Raw genomic sequence first — 22,573 nt, 5'->3', positions numbered from 1 at the left:
TTCTGCTCATGCTCAGGACCCTGCCCTATAGGTGTGATGTTAGCCATGATGCTGTGTCTTAGGGCTCATTCACACAAGCGTATTTTTGGTCTGCATCCAATCCACATTTTTTGCAGGTGTAATGTGGACCCTTTCACTTCAATAGGGCCACAAAAGATGCAGAAAGCGCACCCATGTTCTGTCTGCATCTGTATGTCTGTTCCGCGGGCCCCGCAAAATAATAGGACGTGCCCTATTCTTGTCCGTTTTACAGGACAGTTCTATAGAGGACCAGAACTTCCGTTCCGCAAAAGGCGGAACACACGTCGGGTATCAGTGTTTTGTGGATCTGCAATTTTTTGGACAGCAAAAACGGCAACAGTGGGGGCGTGGCCAACTGCCGACTAGGAGCAGCTCCGGCTCCCGCCATTGATCCGGAGTTATCCTGCAGCTTGTAACCCAGCTACCTAACAATACAGCAGCGTTCAGGCGATCCCGGCAGCCGCACATCACGCAATGAGCCCTAGCAAAGCACAACAGGCGGCTGACCGTCTCAAAGAGTTTGCCCGGCAACAGGCTTAACATGGCGCAGCCGCCTCCTCTTCCCCACATGCACCGCAAACCAGAGGTCAGTCCGCGCACCAATCGCATGCTGAAGCTGAAGGGGAGCCTGAACTTACCCTACAATCCTCCCACAGCCAGCTGATGGCGGCTATAATGGGGTGTCAATCGTCCCTCACAGGCAAGATATAGGAGGTCAGAGTAGGTCTTGGTCTCCTGTGTCATGATGTGCAGCAGTTGAGGAAGTGGGTACGGCACACGGAGGAGAGAGTATCCGAACTAGAGGACCTTGACAGGCCCCTGTCGTCCAGAGTAGCAGCTGTTGAAAGATTGGTGAAATTGTGGCGGCAAAAATGCGACGATCTCGAAAACCGCGCAAGAAGTAACAATGTGCGGATTCTTGGCATGCCTGAGAGGGCGGAGGGGTCTGATCCCTCTGCATTCCTGGACAGGTGGTTTAAATCTACGTTCCCAGACGCGACTTTCTCCGTGGCCTATGCAGTAGAGAGGGCCCACCGTGTTCCAGCCGTATGCTGCCACCTGGGGCTCCCCCAAGATCTCTCCTGGCCCGAATGCTCAATTGGAAGGACCGGGATCTTATATTGTCCAAGGCTAGATTGAAGCAAACCATCACTATGGGATCTCCCTGTATCCGGATTTCTCGGCGGAACTACAGAAATGGCGTGCCACGTTCACTTCTGTCAAACGCCTGAGAGACCTAAACCTACAATATTCTATGGCGTACCCTGCTCGTCTGAGGGTGCTGGATGGAGGGAAGTCGCTTTTCTTCAACAACCCTAGGGAAGCTGAGGACTGGCTTTCTGTGAGGCCCCGGAGCTCTCCCTCATGATGAGGTGTCCTGTCGATGAGTAGCTCTCCTTTATAATTGTTTGTCTGTGGATGCATTCAATCTATACTATGGGTTCATTTGATTTATTTTACTCTTATGTGGCTGCTGGACATCTTGCTCCGAGGGTGTGAGAGACCCGTGGAAACCTATGGGTCCTGCTAATATTGCTGACTCAATCGCTATGTGTTACAAGCACCTCTATTTGTCCGGGGAGTTAGATCTCTCACCTGCACGTGTTTGTTGCTGTTTTACACTGTGCAGGTCTCCCGCTTCTATGGCCACTAAACTTATTTGCATATTATCTGTTCTGTGCTAAGGAATTTGGGCATTTCTGTTTAGTTACAAGTTTCTTTGTGTTTTTATGATTTGGTACAACATTTTTCACAATGATATCTATCACTACTATGCCCTTATGCTTAGTGAACATGGATTAGATGGTCCCCATCCTATATGTTATGATTCCGTATCCATGCCGAATTTAACGATTATGTGTTGGAATGTGCGTGGATTGGGGGGCCCCAGGAAGCGTATGGCTGTTTTTGCACATATTCGTAGATATAACCCGCACATACTGGGCATACAGGAAACCCATCTTACGGCTGATACAGGGGGTAGGATTAATAAGCCGTGGGTGAACAACGCATTTGGTAGTTCCTATTCCAGAGGGGTGTCATTGCTCGTTCACCGCTCTGTCACATGGGAACTGCATTGGGTGTTAACTGACCCTGAGGGAAAGTATATTTTTGTTTTTGCACATGTGACTGGAGTTCCCTATGTTTTGTTGAACCTGTATAACCCTCCCCCTGCTAACCTTTCATTGCTACAGGCTGCTGCAGGATTTGCAGTACAATATCCATTTGCTAGGCTATTGTGCATGGGCGACCTTAATATGGTGCTTGATGAATCTCTGGACAGGTTTCAGGCCTCATCCCAGGGGGGCATTGTACGTTCGCATGAGACTGTACTAAAGCGCTTTATCTCGGAGTTGGGGTGGCTAGATGTATGGAGGGAGAGAAATCAGACTAGTAGGTAATTCTCATGTTTCACGCCCTCTAGGGGAGCACTGTCGAGGATTGACTACCTACTCAGTAATGTCAGTGCCTTTTCAGTGGTGTCTGATGTACGATATGGTCCCCAGGGGCCGTCTGATCATGCAACGGTTGTTGTGACGCTTGTCTTGCCTGATGAGGCTATGCGCTGCCATAAGATCCGTATTCATCCATTCTGGCTCTCCCTGATGTCCACAAATGATCGCATACCAGACCAAGTACAAATGTTTCTTGATCTGAATGAGAATGATATTCTCCTACTGTGGGATACCTTAAAAGCCTTCTTGCATGGGTGCATCAAATCCTCTATTTCATATATCAAGAAAACTGCTCGGCTTAAGGAGGAGTTGAGCGCACACTGCAAAACTGCTGAATTTAAATGCATCTCGGTTCCCACGGAGGAGAATAGACTAGATTGGATGCTGAAGGGCAGACAATACATGCTATGTCTGCAGGAGAAGAGCGACCATAAGCTGTTCTTCCTCAGGCAGCAGGCGTTTGAACACTGTAATAAAACAGGGACGGTACTGGCCCAGGTCGTGAGACGGAACACTATGGCCCCACCGGTGCTGCGCATACAAGATTCTGGTGGCGTCGTGGTGGAGGAACCTAGGGGAATCTTAAATGGATTTAAATAATTTTATCAAGAATTATTTACTTCAAGGTCCCAATATACCACTCCTGAGCTTGTGGCATATCTTCGGGAGGTGTCTCATCCTCTACTGTCTCCCCTGGATAGAGGACGTCTTGATGAGGAGATTACACTTGAAGAGATTAAAGTCGCGATTATGGGGCTTAATCTAGGGAAATCGCCAGGCCCCGAGGGCATACCTCTTGCGGTATACTCTAAGTATGCAGACATTTTAGGGTCTCGGTTACATGAGGTATACTCTGCCTCCCTAGAAAGGAGTTTCCTCCCTGACTTATTTTACGAGGCTTCTATTGTAATGCTGTTTAAAGCCCGACAAAAATCCACTAGATTGTGGATCCTACCGCCCAATATCTTTATTCAATCTTGATTTATAAAGTACTGACCAAGATTTTAGCGCTTAGACTAAATAAAGTGATCACCTCCATAATACATTAGGACCAATCCGGCTTCATTCCGGGTCGGTCTACCTCCAGTAATATTAGAAGGGCCCAGATTATCTCGCAATTTGGCCATGCAGCAAATAAACAGTGGGCCTTGGTCGTGTTAGACATGGCCAAGACGTTTGACTCCGTTGAGTGGTCATTTTTGTTACAGGTCTTGGAAAGTTTTGGTTTTGGTCCGATTTTTATTAAGTGGATCCAGGTACTGTACTGAAGACCTACAGCTAATATCTTGATTAATGGCTCTGTCAGCTACCTTCCAATTACATAGTGGAACTAGACAGGGGTGCCCCTTATCACCCCTATTATTCGCAGTGGCCATAGAACACCTCGCCCTTAGGGTCCGTCAGGATGTCATTTTCAAAAGTATTTCTTAGGGGGGTAGGGAGGACAGATTGGGATTATACGCGGACGACCTAATATATATGGATGAGGTAGAGGTGTCCTTACCGAGGGCGAAAAACGGCAACAGCCGTGTGCATGAGCCCTTAGGATAGAGTTTTTCCAGCAGGGCTTCAAACAGGCTTGGATCGTTTACTTTTTCAGCTGAGAGGGGAAGGAGAGATGGAGAACTAATGCTATAGACACTCCCCGTGAGTCTTGTGCGGAGATTAAATCACAGGGTGCGGGTCACAGATTGTAATTATGCTTGAAAAATCAAAATGCATTAAAAATGTCATCTTTTTTGTGTAACCAGAAAACCTCATTTAAGCTGTAGACTTAAATAACATAGTACCATACTCCTTTTTAAGCTGTCATGGGATCAAGAGAAACTGAAGGCATTGGTCCTCAGACCCCTCTAGGTGCCATGGAAATGTCACTGGAGGCAGGAGACTATACGGTACATTTCCAGCTTCTGTTAGCATGTGCATTTATTTGTTGGAACCAGTCCAGCAGTTTTATATGGTGGTGATCATTAGACTGATGTTCACTGAATGGCCATTGAACCAGTCAAGAACCTCTCAATATAGAAGCAACAACAGGAGCTGTCACATATTGCTGGTTTCTCTTAAAACAAAGGTTTTAAGTACAAAAAAAAAAAAATCACAACTTGGAACTCTCCTACTGTCCTACAAATCTCCAATAGCATTACCTTCTGGTAGCATATAAGTATTATCTAACGTTGTCTGCATTTAGGACCCAGTTCTCATTGTATTCTGACAACCAAGGTAACATGCTTCACTGGTTATTTGTTTTGTAGAGAACATGGAGGTTTTATCTGCTTAAGGCCCCTTTCACACGAGCGAGTATTCCGCGCGGATGCGATGCGGGAGGTGAACGCATTGCACCCGCACTGAATACCGACCCATTCATTTCTATGGGGCTGTTCACATGAGCGGTGATTTTCACGCATCACTTATGCGTTGCGTGAAAATCGCAGCATGTTCTATATTCAGCGTTTTTTACGCAACGCAGGCCCCATAGAAGTGAATGGGGTTGCGTGAAAATCGCAAGCATCTGCAAGCAAGTGCGGATGCGGTGCGATTTTCACGCACGGTTGCTAGGAGACTATCGGGATGGAGACCCGATCATTATTATTTTCCCTTATAACATGGTTATAAGGGAAAATAATAGCATTCTGAATACAGAATGCAAAGTAAAATTGCACTGGAGGGGTTAAAAAAAAATAATAATAATTTAACTCGCCTTAATCCACTTGACGTACCATGTGATGACCGGAGTGACGTCATCACAGGTCCTTGAACTATAATTAATGCTCACCACAGGTCCTTCAACAAAGGAGACACAAGGAGATGCCGGGCTACGCGAGCAAGTGGATTAAGGTGAGTTAAATTATTATTAATTTTTTTTTAACCCCTCCAGTGCGATTTTACTTTGCATTCTGTATTCAGAATGCTATTATTTTCCCTTATAACCATGTTTTAAGGGAAAATAATACAATCCACAGAACACCGATCCCAAGCCCGAACTTCTGTGAAGAAGTTCGGGTTTGGGTACCAAACACGCACTATTTTTCTCACGCGAGTGCAAAACGCATTACAATGTTTTGCACTCGTGCGGAAAAATCGCGGGTGTTCCCGCAACGCACCCGCACATTTTTCCGCAACGCCCGTGTGAAAGGGGCCTAAACATTGCGTCTGTGTGAGTTCACACTGCTTCAGAGACTATGGACTGCTCATTTTCACCTTGTTCAGTGGTATATTTTCACGTTTCTTATGTCTACAGTGGCATTTGCGGTGTAATACCGTGTTTCACCGAAAATAAGCCCTACCCCGATAATAAGCCCTAGAGCTATTTTGCAGAGTTTTTGGAGTAGGCTTAAAATATAAGCCATACTCCAAAAATAAGCCCTAGATACAGCTGTATTTTATATAAAGGGAAGGCGGTGGAAATGTGCGGGCTGCAGCAGCTCAGGAGCGCTCACTAATGGCTCCTAAGCTGCCATGAAACTGTGGGCGGGCGGGCAGCACAGGCTTCAGTGAATTAGCCTTCAGTGAAGCCGCCAGCCTGCACATACATCGCGGTACTAAGCAGCACCTGACGGGCAGGCTGGCGGCTTTACTAAATTCTAAATTATGCAGTCAGCCCGCATTTCCCTTCACTTTAACGTTGGGCGGTCTGGCGGCTTCTCTGTATGCCCTGTACTGCTGCCAGCCAGCACGTTCTTACTTACATGAAGCAGGCGGCAGGAGGATCTCCTTCTCCTCTCTGCTGCCTGGAGGAGCTCCCTACATCTCTCCCGTGCCGTATCTGCTCTCCTTGCTACCGTATATTGCTGCCTAGGTCCCTTGGGTAAGGACAGCTCAAGGGCAATAAACGGTACCAGAATAAAAAAATGTGGGCAAATATGACTATAACCCCCTCATCTGTAAGAATGCACCCATGTACTGACTGCAGTATATGGGTGGATTCCTATGGATGAGGGGGGTTATAGTCATCTTTAATATAAACACTGTTCAGGGACTGTTCTGTAATTTGGCATGTGTCTATATAAAATATGTTCATGGAGCAAAAATAAGCCCTACCCCAATAATAAGCCCTAACCCTTTTTTCGGAGAAACACGGTATCCGCTTTTAGGGTAAATAGTGACCTCATTCTCCTCTTGATATTTTGTGGCTCTAACTTCTCTTTTATCTAATTACATGAACTGATCCTTGATTATTTCTTTCCAGTCTGTTAATTAATCTATTATCTTACAATTTAAAGCTAGTTTTTTGTGTTCTCTGCCTAATGCAAGACACTGAATGTCTGTCTAGGTATTGGTGATTGTCCGGCACCTCAGACACTGTTGTCAGCCCAAGTTTTCAGCAATATGACAGCACATGTGTTGCTGAAACAATACAGGATGTTACAGTAATCCTTTTCTGTCATTCGTTAAAACATCGAAAAGAGAAAGTAAGAAAATTATTTCTAACAACCATGGGAAGTATAACACTTGCTTAATGGTGGTATTGCACTGCCCAAGGCATTGTGAGCGCCAATGGATGATAAAACATCCATTAAAAAATGCTTCTTGTCCTGCAAAAAAAGAAGCCCTTATATGGCTATATGAACAAAAAAATTAAAGTTATGGCTATTACAATGTGGGAAGAAAAAAAAAGAAAATGCAAAACCAAAAATGGGTCCGGTATTTAAGGGGTTAAGGTTGGTCTGTTATAGACTGAGTAGTGTCCACCAGACGTAATAATCATTATAAAAGTTAACGTGGAAGTCAGAATATAATTTATCATCAAAGGTATGACACCCAGGGTCACATGACATCTGCTTACCATTGCTTTATCCTGCATTTCATTTTTAGGACAAGTGCATTTCATTAAAGCGACCCATCTTTTTGCCCCTTGTATAGGTGCGGGAGGATGATTTGGCTGTGGCTTTCCAAACTCTCTTGGGAGAACTTAATATTTACAAAGAAGAAAATGGAGAGTTGGTCCGCATGAGTCTCGGGGAAGCCACCAACGGCTTGAAAACCAGGAGCTGTAAGTGGCTTGACACCAAAATTTTGGGCTGTGTACAAAGATTTTAAAACCTGTGTCATTAAAATATAACCCAACTGCATTTCTTATCTTAAATATGGGAAGCAGTTTTGGGCTCCATACTGTAGGATATCAGAAAGTCGGAGAGAAAGGGAAACTGTCAGACAGATTTTTGCCCTCAACCCCCTCCGGAATACCTTTTTATAATAGATTCATGTGGTTCCAAATGTTTTTTTTATATATTCCTCCTTAAACTTCAGAATACAGGAAATAAAAATGTTTTTTTTTTATTCTGTGCTCCCACCATATGCTAATGATATGTCTCAAGTCAAATAGACCGACCGCTTCTGAAATTCAAGATAACGCTGCCCCTGTGATTAGCATTGCCAGGACTGGAAACCTCATCCCCTGTCCAGCTGAGGTCTGGTGCTGTCAGTGACAGTTCTTACCCCAGTTTATAAATGTTTGTATTCATATACTAATCGCACATGGATGCCTACCAGCTATAACTGGCCATCAGTTAGCTCCAGTCAACAACTTTATTAGTCATGACATCAAAAATAGCCAAAGCCAATTCACTCACTTCAACTGCAGATGTCCCACGTGTAGGGTCGCACCAGATATCGAGTTATCGATACTTTTGTACCCGGATCGATTCAATACTGGGATTTGTTATTTACCGATACTAGGCTGCGCAGCCTAGTTTCACTGAGAGAACATGGCTCTCGACGCGCACCATGTTATCCTGAGCCGGCACAGTGGAGAAGGAGGGAGTACCTCCCTACCAACTGTGTGCGGCTGCTGCTGTCCACCAATGAGGACAGAGAGGAGTAGGAGGGGAGGGACTGTGGCCATTGGCATAAAGTAATCAGGCATAAAGGGGTTAATTGCGGCGGATTGCAGAGCTCAGTCATAGAGGCAGAAACGCCCCACGCGTATCGTCAGACTGGTCTGGCTTCCTCAGGGGTACATGGATTGAGGCTAGTGTGCACATTATATCTACATAGAACATTAATGGAAGATAATTATCACCTGTTAAGAATTAATCCAGAAAAGGCAAAAGGGATGTGTGTTGAGACATACCCAGTGCAGAGCCCATGTTAGAATATGATGGCGCCGCACAATAAGGGCTAGTGTATCGGAAACACAATCTGCGCGTGCGCAAAATTGCGCAGGACCGGAAATGGAATCGCAATGCGTTCCAAAGACCAGAAGTTCATCATAAAGGGGAAAACGCGCATGCGTTAGACCCCGAACGTGCGTTCCACAAAGAGGAAGCCAAGGGATACTTAAAATTATATACTAAATAAAACCAATGTGTTTAATCGTAAATATAGGGGATAGTGTCCGTCACATGTATTAATAGTTAATGTAGAAATGGACATGTTATCAAAACGTGCACATATAGTTAAAATATAAGAATTCAAATAACCTAAACCGATAAGTTAATCACCCTGAATAACCTCACCAATAGTACTTAAAGGGAACCTGTCACCAGGATTTTGGGTATAGAGCTGAGGACATGGGCTGCTAGATGGCCGCTAGCACATCTACAATACCTAGTCCCCATAGCTCTGTGTGATTTTATTGTGTTAAAAAACCTTTTTGATCAATATGCAAATGACCTGATATGAGTCCTGTGTCCGGAGAGGAGTCAAGCGGAAAGGAGCCCAGCACCGCCCCCGCGTCCTCCAAATCTCCTCCTTGCTGGCTGACGTCACAGAGCTGGAGCGCCGAAATCTCGCGATGCGCGAGCTAGCGCATGCGCAGTGTCGGCATCATGTTCATTCCCTGTGCTGGCATCAGCACAGGGAACGAACTACGCATGCGCTAGCTCGCGCATCACAAGATTTCGGCGCTCCAGCTCTGTGACGTCAGCCAGCAAGGAGGAGATTCGGAGGACGCGGGGCGGTGCTGGGCTCCTTTCAGCTTGACTCCTCTCCGGACACAGGACTCATATCAGGTCATTTGCATATTGATCAAAAAGGTTTTTTAACACAATAAAAGCGCAGAGAGCTGTGGGGACTGGGTATTGCGGATGTGCTAGCGGCCATCTAGCAGCCCATGTCCCCAGCTCTGTGCACTAAATCCAGGTGACAGGTTTCCTTTAATATTTAAACAAAAATAGAAACGCAATGTATGAATAAATAACCAATACAAATTGATAAGAGAATGTAAATTAAAAAATAGTAAATAAAAATTGAATCCCTAATCTCAAAATCCATGATCACCAAAATCCACATTTTGCAGTGCTGAAGCTTCTTATTTGAGCTGTTCCTTCATCCTTCGTGCATGTGGGTAGGGTTGTCACGATACCAACATTTTGATTCGATTTCGATACAATAAAAAAGTATTGCGATACTTGATACCACGCGAAAAAAAAACTAAAAACACAAAAAAGCCTCGTGCATTACGCATTTTATGGAATGTCCGGCCCATAATAGAACAGTCCTACCCTATTTTTTTGGGGGGACAAGGTGACCAACGGAAAGGAGAAACAGTGATGTGAACGAGGCCTTACATGTTTCGGAGGACTAAGGATGTTTTTCATCCGGAGCATGTAAGCGAGTTCTAGTTGGCTGTATTCTGTACTGCACCTATGTGGATATGGTGCAATAAAGAAGAAACTGCTTTTATGAGATCACCCCGCAGTGCTGAAGCTGCCTCCTTCTAGTAGTCAGAACATCCAAAGGCCTGATCACACAGTAAATAAATCTATAAGGGTTTGATTAAACATGCATTCAAGACAGTACATATAACATTACAATAACCCCAACATAAAATTAACTAAGGCTTCATGCACACGACCACATCAGACGGACCCATTCTTTTCTATGGGGCAGCAAAAGATGGGGACAGCACACTGTGTCTACATTGTGGACAAGAATAGACCTTTCTACAATAATGTGGGACAGGAAAGTGCAGGGGGCACACGGCCGGTATCTGTGTTTTGCAGACCACAAAACTGATAGTTGTGTGCAACTGGCCTAAAAAATAGGGTTGAGCGAACCCGAACTTTAGGATTTTTGGACTCCGAACCCGAACATTTCAGTACAAGTTCCGGTTCGGTATTCGGCGCTTTCTTGGCGCTTTTTGAAAGGCTGCAGAGCAGCCAATCAACAAGCGGTTAACTGTCTGACCTTAGAAGCCATCACAGCCATGCCTACTAATGGCATGGCTGTGATTGACCAGAGCAGCATGTGACCCAGGCTCTATATAAGCTTGAGTCGCGTAGCGCTGCACATCACTCTGCTGTGCTTAGTGTAGGGAGAGGATGCTGCTGGACTTGTGATTTCAGGGAGAGAATAGGAGAGAATCTAACTCGGTGATCTACATAGAAATAGCTGTGTGGGTGCAGGGCACAATAGTTTTACCCTACCCTGAGCCCATGGACCAAAAAATAAACTTTTATAATTCTGTTAGGTGGGCGGCGGCGGCCATTTTATGCAAGCTCAGTGCACCAGCACTGCATCTGAGCTTTTGGGACATTGCCAAAAAAAATTGTGATTTGCAATCTACAACATCTGGATTAGTCAGTGTGCCATTTAAGGTAGAAATACACCCATCATTTTCTGGGGTTTTAAAAACACACTTTTTTTTGACAAAAAACACTTTTCAGGCCTTGCAGCATCAGCACGTGTGAAATTACAGGCTTATATACTGCTGTCAAATTCAGTTGTTAAACAAACAGTCGTTTGGGCAAAAAAAATTAGTTAGCAGCCTTTGATGCAGATGTCATTGTGAGCTACACCCTTAATACATTTGGGTTAGATTCAGAGATTTTAAATACCGCCATTTGGTGCACCAATATTGAATTCAGGCCTACACTGGTTCAGGCTGTGTGAAATACACCCTCTACATACAGGGGTTTGATTCAGGCATTTGAAATACAGCCATTTTGGGCAAAGAAATATTTAATCCCTTAGGGACTTAGGACGTACCGGTACGCCATGTTTGCCGAGTCCTTAAGGACCCAGGACGCACCGGTATGTCCTAACTTTAAAACGCGATTGTGGCGCGGGTTAATCGGAACAGGATGTCCGCTGAAATCATTCAGCGGGTATCCTGTCACAACGCCGGGGAGGGGTTATGTGACCTCCCCCCCCCGCATCGGCGATCGCCGCAAACCACAGGTCAATTCAGACCTGCGGTTTTACCTTATCCGGCGGGCGGCGGTGCCATCGGGTCCCCATGCGGCTGTAGGGGGACCTGATGGCATGGAAGGCAGCGCAATGCCTTCCTGAGGCATCGCGCTGCCTTCCGGTGACGAGCCTGTGAGATCCAGCCCCCTGGATCTCACAGGCAGGAAGCTTGTATGAGTAATACACACAGTATTACTCATACAGCCAATGCATTCCAATACAGAAGTATTTGAATGCATTGTAAAGGGGATTAGACCCCCAAAAGTTCAAGTCCCAAAGTGGGACAAAAAATAAAGTGAAAAATAAAGTTTTCCCCCCCAAAAATTCAAAGTTTCAAGAAAAAATAAACAAAAATGTCATTTTCCCCAAATAAAGGTAAAAAATAGGGGGAGGGGGGGGGGGGGAAAGTATACATATTAGGTATTGCCGTGTCCGTATCGACCGGCTCTATAAACCTATCACATGACCTAACCCCTCAGATGAACACCGTAAAAAATAAAAACTGTGCTAAATAAAATATTTTTTTTGTCACCTTACATTACAAAAAGTACAACAGCAAGCGATCAAAAGGCGTTTGCCCACCAATATAGTACCAATCTAACCGTCTCCTCATCCAACAAAAAATGAGCCCCTACCTGAGACAATCGCCCAAAAATTAAAAAAAACTATGGCTCAGAATATGGAGACACTAAAACATCATTTTGTTTGTTTTAAAAAAGCTGTTATTGTGTAAAACTTACATAAATAAATAAAAAAGTATACATATTAGGTATCGCCGCGTCCGTATCGACCGGCTCTATAAAATTATCACATGACCTAACCTCTCAGATGAACACCATAAACATTTTTAAATAAAAACTGTGCTAAATAAACAATTTTTTGTCACCTTACATCACAAAAAGTGTAATAGCAAGCGATCAAAAATTCACACGCACCCCAAAATATTGCCAATAAAACAGTCATCTCATCCCGCAAAAATCATACCCTACCCAAGGTAATCGCCCAAAAACTGAAAAAATGATGTCTCTCAGACTATGGAAACACTAAAACATGATTTTTTTTTTTTTGCTTAAAAAATGAAATCATTGTGTAAAACTTACATAAATAAAAAAAAAAAGTATACATATTGGGTATCGCAGCATCCGTGACAACCTGGTCTATAAAGATATCACATGATCTAACCTGTCAGACGAATGTTGTAAATAACAAAAAATAAAAACTGTGCCAAAACAGCCATTTCTTGTTCCCTTGCCTCACAAAAAGTGTAATATAGAGCAACCAAAAATCATATGTACCCTAAACTAGTACCAACAATACTGCCACCCTATCCCGTAGTTTCTAAAATGGGGTCACTTTTTTGGAGTTTCTACTCTAGGGGTGCATCAGGGGGGCTTCAAATGGGACATGGTGTCAAAAAAACTAGTCCAGCAAAACCTGCCTTCCAAAAACCGTATGGCATTCCTTTCCTTCTGTGCCCTGCCGTGTACCCGTACAGCGGTTTACGACCACATATGAGGTGTTTGTGTAAACTACAGAATCGGGGCCATAAATATTGCGTTTGGTTTGGCTGTTAACCCTTGCTTTGTAACTGGAAAAAAAATTATTAAAATTGAAAATCTGCTAAAAAAAGTGAAATTTTGAAATTGTATCTCTATTTTCCAGTAATTCTTGTGGAACACCTAAAGGGTTAACAAAGTTTGTACAATCAGTTTTGAATACCTTGAGGGGTGTAGTTTATAGAATGGGGTCATTTTTGGGTGGTTTCTATTATGTAAGCCTCGCAAAGAGACTTCAGACCTGAACTGGTCCCTAAAAATTGGGTTTTTGAAAATTTCTGAAATTTCAAGATTTGCTTCTAAACTTCTAAGCCTTGTAACATCCCCAAAAAAATAAAATATAAAAACTATTTTTGGAGGTATTACTATGTATTATAGAAGTAGAGAAATTGAAACTTGGAAATTTGCAATTTTTTACAAATTTTGGGTAAATTTGGTATTTTTTTACAAAAATTTAAAAATTTTTGTTTTTACTTCATTTTACCAGTGTCTTGAAGTATAATATGTGATGAAAAAACTGTCTCAGAATGGCCTGGATAAGTCAAAGCGTTTTAAAGTTATCAGCACTTAAAGTGACACTGGTCAGATTTGCAAAAAATGGCCAAGTCCTTAAGGTGAAATAGGGCTGAGTCCTTAAGGGGTTAATTCAGGCCTATACAGGTTCAGGCCCTGTGAGATACTCACTCTCTTTTCATATATGGGTTTGATTCAGGCATTTGAAATACAGCCATTTTGGTCAAATAAATATTTAATTCAGGCCTACAATGGTTCAGGCCCTGTGAGATATACCCTCTACATACAGGGGTTTGATTCAAGCATTTGAAATACCGCCATTTGGTGCACCAATATTGAATTCAGGCCTACACTGGTTCAGGCCATGTGAGATACACCCTCTACATACAGGGGTTTGATTCAGGCATTTAGTGACAAAAATGGAAAACAGCGACTCCACCTATCGACCGAATGGATCAGGGTGCACACCTCTCGGTCCACCCTGACCGTCTGGACAAAATAAAATAGCAATAGATAATGAGGGGCTCTCCAAATTTGGGAAAATAGCAGCAAGTACTCTATAACAAATATTTAATATGATGAGCCAATACATAAAATAGTAAAAACATACATAGAATAAAACAATGTGTACAGTGAGTGTGGACCTCAAATAGTAACTAAACTTTAGCAAATAATCGCAAAAGAATCGCAATGCAAACTATCGTGAAAAAAATCATGAAGAAAACATGAAAAAATCGCGGCGCGACTATATTCGCCAAGGATGTCCGTTATTGGATTGCATGCAACTATACTTGCAAACAATCGCAGGAGATGTCCACGATCTCAGAATAGCAGTTCTTATCTCCAGCCCAGCAGTTCTTTCGCTTGATCTTCCTGCCGATCTTACCCTACGCGGCGTCCCACGTGGTATGGAGTCTCTAACGTGACGTCACGTGACTCCTCGGCTTAGCAGCGGTGTGGTATCAGACGCTTCCTGCGATCCTGCCTCTACTTAGAGGATCGGACCAAATTCGAGACTGTGAATAATTCATAGGAGAAAATCCTCACAAATGTACCCTTCTGTGGGTCAATCCTGGTAAATGGGGAAACGGCTCACTGTCTCAACAGAACCAGACGTGTTTCAGGGTATACACCCCTTCCTCAGTGGTGGCGACAGTGAGCACTTCACAACCTTTTATACATCTCCAAAGGCAAGCTGTGGGTGGAACTGGTCTAATTGGAACATTAGAAAATCCGATCTGGAGTTCTGCTCCCATTTTAATCCCCAGGATAAGGACCAGATTCACACCCCACATATTGTTGATCCGCCTCCAATCCTTGGGTCAAATAATCTTCCAAAGAAGGATTCCATCACTCCACAGCTCTCCATCACATAGTATATAAAAACATATTAAAAAAACCTACATAAAATATATGGCTCTGCATGGAAAATACATCGCTCTGTATAGAAACACTTAAGAACATATAAAATACCAAAAATTAAAAAAATGCAAAGAAAACGCATATGCGGTTGGGTGTGTTTTCACCGCGTTTTCAATGCGTTTTTCATAGTAATACTACAGACCGCACCTGGGAAGTCCTGACATCAAGTAGAGGGATCCCATCCTATCACAATTCTACACAGAACTTTACTCAGAGTGTTAAAGGGAGGAGAGCCGGACAGGGAGGAAGGAACAGAGTGCTGATAAACAGCCAGACTCTGGACCTGCGTCACCACCCGGCTCGCTTCCCGTCCTTCAAAGAAACCCGAATAGCTCCCATTCAGCGTTGAGGCCCCTAGGAATTAGGGACTCAAACTCAATGATGCGACGACACTCCTGTCTGGACATAGAGGCTATATGATTACCACCTCTCCAATGCAATGAATGTCAGGGAGGAGGGATCACAATTATGTACGTCTTTAAAATGCCTAGAAAGAGAGTGTAGCATATAGCCCTTTCTAATATTCGCCATGTTTTCTGCCACCCTCTTCTTTAACGTTCTCTTAGTCCTCCCTATGTATTGTTTTCGACACTCACACTGCAGTAAATAAATAACGTCAGTTGAGTCACAGGTCAGACATTCTTTAATGTCTAACCTGAACGCATTCTGAGTGGAGGTGATACTAGTTGTTTTCCTTGCAAAATTTGTAACTCTGCAATTGCCACATCGTCCACATCTATGAAAGCCTCCAGTCGCTAGCCAATTTTGACCTTTAAATAGGCCCTTCCTATCCACTTTCAAGGTGAGTGCTACTTTCGCTGCCAGGTTGACTGCTCTAGTGTAGGTAATCTTAGGGTCTTTCGTGAGGGAGGACCCTATAGTCTTATCATCAAGAAGGAGATACCAGTATTTCCTGATGATTTTTTCCACCTGTCGATATTGCGAATAGTAGGGTAGAATCATCCTTATCACATCCTCCTGTGAGGATACACATTTCGGGGTAAAGAAATCCTCCCTACTCATATCTCTGACTTTTTCTAGGGCTTTCTCAACAGTCTGTACTGGATATTCTCTGTCCACAAACTGTTGGCTCAAAGACACAGCTGCTTCTTCAAATTGTCGTTGGTCGGTACAGTTACGTTTCAGTCGCCTGAATTGGCTGACCGGTATGTTTTAATAACCATCTCGGCAAATGGCAACTTGAAAAACGTATAAAGCTATTCCTAGCTACCTCCTTAACAAAAGTGCAACCCTTGATCATACATCCCTCTATCTCTATATTGATGTCCAGAAACTCCACTTCCTTATCGCTAATTTTCGGGGTGAATACCAGATTTCTTTGGTTGTTATTAATTTCCACCAGAAAATTATCTAGGGTCTCCCTTGTACCTTTCCATACGAACAGGACGTCGTCGATATATATCTGCACAACAACACCAGATCCGCCCCCAACTTGGGCCCGATGATCTCAGACTCCCACTGTGCCAGAAAGAGATTGGCATAGCTGGGAGCAAATCTGGTACCCATGGCTGTGCCGGTCAATTGAACATAGAAATCCTGCTCATATGCAAAGTAATTGTGTGAGAGGATGTAATCCACTCCCTCCAAAAGAAACATCAGTTGTTCATTTCTTAGTGTATTGCTAATCTGAAACTTTTTCTTTAGGGCATCTATGCCCATTTGATGTTCAATCACCGTGTAGAGGGAGCTCACATCAAGTGTACCCAACAACCAACCCTCATTCCACTTCAGAGATTCCAGCTGTTTAATAATGTCGGTAGTATCCTTAATATAGGAAGCAGTATTCCGTTAGTAGACCGATAGTGTCAGGAATTGATTCCATTTCATCGAATCTGTCGCAGTATATTGACCAATGGCTTCAGCCCCTTGTCAAAAATACTGCTTCCTATATTAAAGGGACACTGACAGGCCAAATCAGCATATATAGTTAGCAGGATCGTGACTGGGGAGAGTTGTAGCCGCCGCCCAGCGAAGTGAATATTGATGAGCTGGGCGGGGCTTCAGAACAGCAGTTGGGAGCGGCTGGCTGGGCGCATTTTAAGATGAAACGCCGCCCCTTGGGCAGATTGGTGACGAGACAGGCAGGTTATAAAACTTTATATTTCGGTATTTAGAAGGTGGACAGGGGGGATACTTAGATGCTTTTAATAGACTGTATAAGACCTGTAATGAGATAGATAGATAGATAGAGAGATATATATATATATATATATATATATATATATATATATATATTATATATTATATATATATACTGATTTGGCCTGTCAGTGTCCCTTTTAAGGATACTACCGACATTATTAAACAGCTGGAATCTCTGGAGTGGAATGAGGGTTGGTTGTTGGGTACACTTGATGTGAGCTCCCTCTACACGGTGATTGAACATCAATATCTGGCTATTCGATTAAGCTAGCGTGACAGATTCTGGACAGTGTTTGGTGTTACTACTGCCTTGAACACTAAGTCCTTCCATTCGACTTAGTTGAAGCCTCCTACTGGGCTGGAGATAAGAACTGCTATTCTGAGATCGCGGACATCTCCTGCGATTGTTTGCAAGTATAGTCGCATGCGATCCAACAACGGACATCCTTGGCGAATATAGTCGCAAAGCAATTTTTTTTGGATTGCGATTCTTTTGCGATTATTTGCTAAAGTTTTAGTTAGTATTTGAGGTCCACACTCACTGTACACATTGTTTTATTCAATTTATGTTTTTACTATTTTATGTATTGGCTCATATTAAATATTTGTTATAGAGTACTTGCTGCTATTTTCCTAAATTTGGAGTGCCCCTCATTATCTATTGATTCAGGCATTTGAAATGCAGCCATTTTGGTCAAATAAATCTTTAATTCAGGCCTACACTGATTCAAGCCGTGTGAGATACACCCTCTACATACAGGGGTTTGATTCAGGCATTTGAAATACTGCCGTTTGGTGCACCAATATTGAATTCAGTCATACACTGGTTCAGACCGTGTGAGATACACCCTTTACATACATGGGTTTGATTCAGGCATTTGAAATACAGCCATTTTGGGCAAAGAAATATAAAATTCAGGCTGTGTGAGATATACCCTTTACATACAGGGGTTTGATTCAGGCATTTGAAATACCGCCATTTGGTGCACCAATATTGAATTGAGGCCTACACTGGTTCAGGCCCTGTGAAATACCCTCTACATACAGGGGTTTGATTCAGGCATTTGAAATACAGCCATTTGAAATAGAGCCATTTTGGGCAAAGAAATATTTAATTCAGGCCTACACTGATTCAAGCTGTGTAAGATGATACACCCTCTACATACAGGGGTTTGATTCGGGCATTTGAAATACCATTTGATGCACCAATATTGAATTCAGGCCTACAGGCCGTGTGAGATATACCCTCTACATACAGGGGTTTGATTCAGGCATTTGAAATGCAGCCATTTTGGGCAAAGGAATATAAAATTCAGGCTGTGTGAGATACACCCTTTACATACAGGGGTTTGATTCAGGCATTTGAAATACCGCCATTTGGTGCACCAATATTGAATTCAGGCCTACACTGGTTCAGGCCCTGTGAGATACCCTCTACATACAGGGGTTTGATTCAGGCATTTGAAATACAGCCATTTTAGGCAAAGAAATATTTAATTTAGACCTACACTGGTTCAGACCTTGTGAAATACACCCTCTACATACAGGGGTTTGATTCGGGCATTTGAAATACCGCCATTTGATGCACCAATATTGAATTCAGGCCTACAGGCCGTGTGAGATACACCCTCTACATACAGGGGTTTGATTCAGGCATTTGAAATGCAGCCATTTGAAATACAGCCATTTTTGGCAAAGAAATATTAAATTCAGGCCTACACTGGTTCAGACCGTGTGAGATACAACCTCTACATACAGGAGTTTGATTCAGGCATTTATAATACCGCCATTTGGTGCACCAATATTGATTTCAGGCCTACACTGGTTCAGGCCGTGTGAGATAGACCCTCTACATACAGGGGTTTGATGCAGGCATTTGAAATACAGCCATTTTGGGCAAAAAAATCTTGATTGAGGCCTAGTCTGGTTCAGGCCGTGTGAGATACACCCTTTACATTCTGTCGTTCTATTCTACTATTAATTAAACACCCATTTAGGGCAAGATCCTAAATTAGAAAAATATGAGGAGAGCGTCAAATGAGGGACTTGGCCCAGGTCGTGGTGCTGCTGGTGGAGCTCCTGTTGCAGGGAGAGTGCGCGGTCGATATGTGCCAGCTACACGCACAAGTGAAACTCCTTCCTCAGGTGCGAGTAGGCGACAAAACCTGCAGCGGTATTTGGTCGGGCCTAAATGCTGCTCTACGAATGGTGAGGCCTGAAAAAGTACAGGCGATAGTAGATTGGGTTGCTGACAGTGGATCCAGTTCCTTCACATTGTCTCCCACCCAGTCTCCTGCTGAAAGACCACAGTTGGCACCTGCAGCCGATGTCCATCAGTCTTTCGCCTCACCCCCTTGCAAATCAGCCAAGCAGTCTGAGCCCCAAGTCATGCAGCAGTCTCTTCTGCTTTTTGATGACTCTGTTAACAGGGTTTCCCAGGGCCATCCACCTTGCCCTGCCCCAGAAGTGGAAGAGATTGAGTGCACTGATGCCCAACCACTTATCTTTCAAGATGAGTACATGGGAGGACCATCGCAGCACGTGTCGGATGATGACGAAACACAGGTGCCAACTGCTGGGGCTTTCGAAAGTGTGCAGACCGAAAAGGAAGTCAGGGGTGAAGACTGGGTGGAAGATGATGTGGAGGAGGATGAGGTCCTCGACCCCACATGGAATCAAGGTCATGCGAGTGGCCTATGTAGTTTGGAGGAAGAGGCGGTGGTCGCACAGAGCCACCAACACAGCAGAAGAGGGAGCAGGGTGCAAAAGCGGAGCGGCCGTCCTCTAGACAGTACGCCTGCTACTGCCCACCGCAGCAAGGGGCCGAGCACACCAAAGCCAGTTCCAAGGAGTTCCCTGGCATGGCAGTTCTTCAAACAATGTGCTGACGTCAAGACACGAGTGGTTTGCATGCTGTGCAATCAGAGCCTGAAGCGAGGCATAAACGTTCTCAACCTGAGCACAACCTGCATGACCAGACATTTAAGTGCAAAGCACGAGCTGCAGTGGAGTAGACACCTCAAAAACCCAGAAAGGTCTCTGGCTCCTCCTGCTTCCTCTTCTGCTGCAGTCTCGGCCTCTTCATCCACCTCTGGAGTGACAGTGCCACCTGCCACCCTGCAAACAGAGGATCTGCCAGCAACACCTGGTCACCAAGCATCTCCACAATGTCCCAAGGAAGCGTTCAGCTCTCCATCTCCCAAACGCTGGAGAGGAAGAGGAAGTACCCCCCTACCCACCCGCGATCCCTAGCCCTGAATGCCAGTATTTCTAAATTACTGGCCTTTGAAATACTGTCATTCCGTCTGGTGGAGACGGATAGTTTTAAAGGCCTTATGGCGATGGCTGTCCCACAGTACGTCGTGCCCATCCGCCACTACTTTATCAAGGCGAGCCATCCCTTCCCTGCACAACCAAGTAGGGGACAAAATCAGGTGTGCACTGCGCAACGCCATCTTTGGCAAGATGCACCTGACTTCGGATACGTGGACCAGTAAGCACGGTCAGGGCCGTTATATCTCCATAACAGCACACTGGGTAAATGCAGTGACGGCTGGGCCTAAGGCGGATAGCAGTTTGGCGCATGTCCTTCCACCACGAGAATTGCAGGGCCCTTCAGTTTGCCTCCTGTTGCTTCCTCCTCCTTCTCTGCTTCCTCATCCTTCTCTGCTTCCTCATCCGGTCAGCGTAACACCTTCACCACCAACTTCAGCACAGCCAGGGGTAAACGACAGCAGGCAGTTTTAAAACGTATCTGTTTGGGGGACAAACCCCACACCGCGCAGGAGCTGTGGACGGGCCTTGAACAACAGACCGATGAGTGGTTTGTGCCAGTCAGCCTCAAGCCCGGCCTGGTGGTGTGCGATAATGGGCGAAATCTCGTAGCAGCTCTGGGACTAGCCGGTTTGACGCACATCCCTTGCCTGGCGCATGTGCTGAATTTGGTGGTGCAGAGATTCCTTAAAACTTACCCCGATATGTCAGAGCTGCTGAATAAAGTGCGGGCCGTCTGTGCACGCTTTCGGCGTTGTCAGCACTGCAGTGTAACTTAGGCCTTCCCGCTCACCGCCTCATATGCGACGTGCCCACAAGGTGGAACTCCTCCTTGCACATGCTGGCCAGACTGTGCGAGCAGCAGCATGCGATAGTGGAGTTTCAGCTGCAGCACGCACGGGTGAGTCGCTCGGCGGAACAGCACCACTTCACCACCAATGACTGGGCCTCCATGCGAGACCTGTGTTCCTTGTTGCGCTGTTTCGAGTACTCCACCAACATGGCCAGTGCCGATAACTCCATTCTCAGCGTTACTATCCCACTTCTATGCCTCCTTGAAAAAACGCTTGTGGCGAAACTAACCTCGCCACTGGGTTTTGGAGGGGCCTGGTTGCCAGCCTCTTGCCGCAGGATTATGGGCCCTCTCATCAGCCCATGCTAAACTAAAACCCCATGGCGATTTGACTGTGTTTGTGGTATCTGAGCGCTTTTTGGATATTTTGAGCGCTCAGATCCAAGCCATCTGGGGATATGTTAAATGTCTATGTTACTGTAATGGTTGGGACATTGTATATTTGAGTAGTGATGTCTGTCCTATTGTCTCCATGTGTGTATTGGCGATTTTCCCTTTGTCCTGAGAGATAATTGAATTACTCCTTGGTTGTCTCCAGGACAGAAGACATTGTGTATTCTCCTGCCTGTGATAATTACATCAACCCATTGTGTAAGGTAATTGTATCACAGGCAGAGGGGAGGATTTTGTGTGGGAGTGTTTTACTGAATTGTACGTGTTTATTGGTTGTTTTTACAAAACCTTGTGGGTGGTACTAATGTGTACCAATGTTATATAAGAACAATAAAGACACAGCTCTGGCTGACCACTGCTTGACCCTCAACACGGAGCCTCGTTTCGTTCTTGGGGGGATTCACTGTATGCTGTTAGAGACTGATTGCTAGGAGTGTAAGCCGCTTGGGTGCATTTCCTATTCGTCTGCTAGCAGCTATTTGTGGGGTTCCGTTCGGAGCTTGGATCATTCCCTTGTATGCCGTTACAATTGGTGGCAAGCGGCGGGATCGTTCCCACAGACAGAGGGACAGCTACAGGAAACGTCATTCCCTGGAATTACAATTCGAGGGCAACGCATGTCCCAGTACAGCGTCCCTGACAGCAGCAGGATGGAACCAGCAGTGGCATACGATGAGGAAGACCTGGATGGCCGGGATGCATTAAGGAAAGGCATCTGGTACCAGGCCCTGGATAATGTACAATACCAGCGAGGCGAGAGTCTCCCCAGTGAAGAGCAGCGATTGCAGAAG

General features: G+C 44.7%; 1 protein-coding gene across 1 annotated transcript in view; it reads left to right on the top strand.

The window, feature by feature from the left end:
* The window catches only part of CASTOR1 (cytosolic arginine sensor for mTORC1 subunit 1), a 138,664-nt gene that overhangs the window by 62,612 nt on the left and 53,479 nt on the right, over window positions 1-22,573 (top strand). The window contains exon 4 of the mRNA XM_040416701.1: window positions 7,341-7,470. Coding sequence (XP_040272635.1) covers window positions 7,341-7,470 — 130 coding nt within the window. The remainder of the gene's footprint in view (window positions 1-7,340; window positions 7,471-22,573) is intronic.

Source organism: Bufo bufo, chromosome 2, assembly GCF_905171765.1.
Source record: "Bufo bufo chromosome 2, aBufBuf1.1, whole genome shotgun sequence".
Lineage (NCBI taxonomy): Eukaryota > Metazoa > Chordata > Amphibia > Anura > Bufonidae > Bufo > Bufo bufo.
This window is presented reverse-complemented; position numbering and strand designations above follow the sequence as displayed.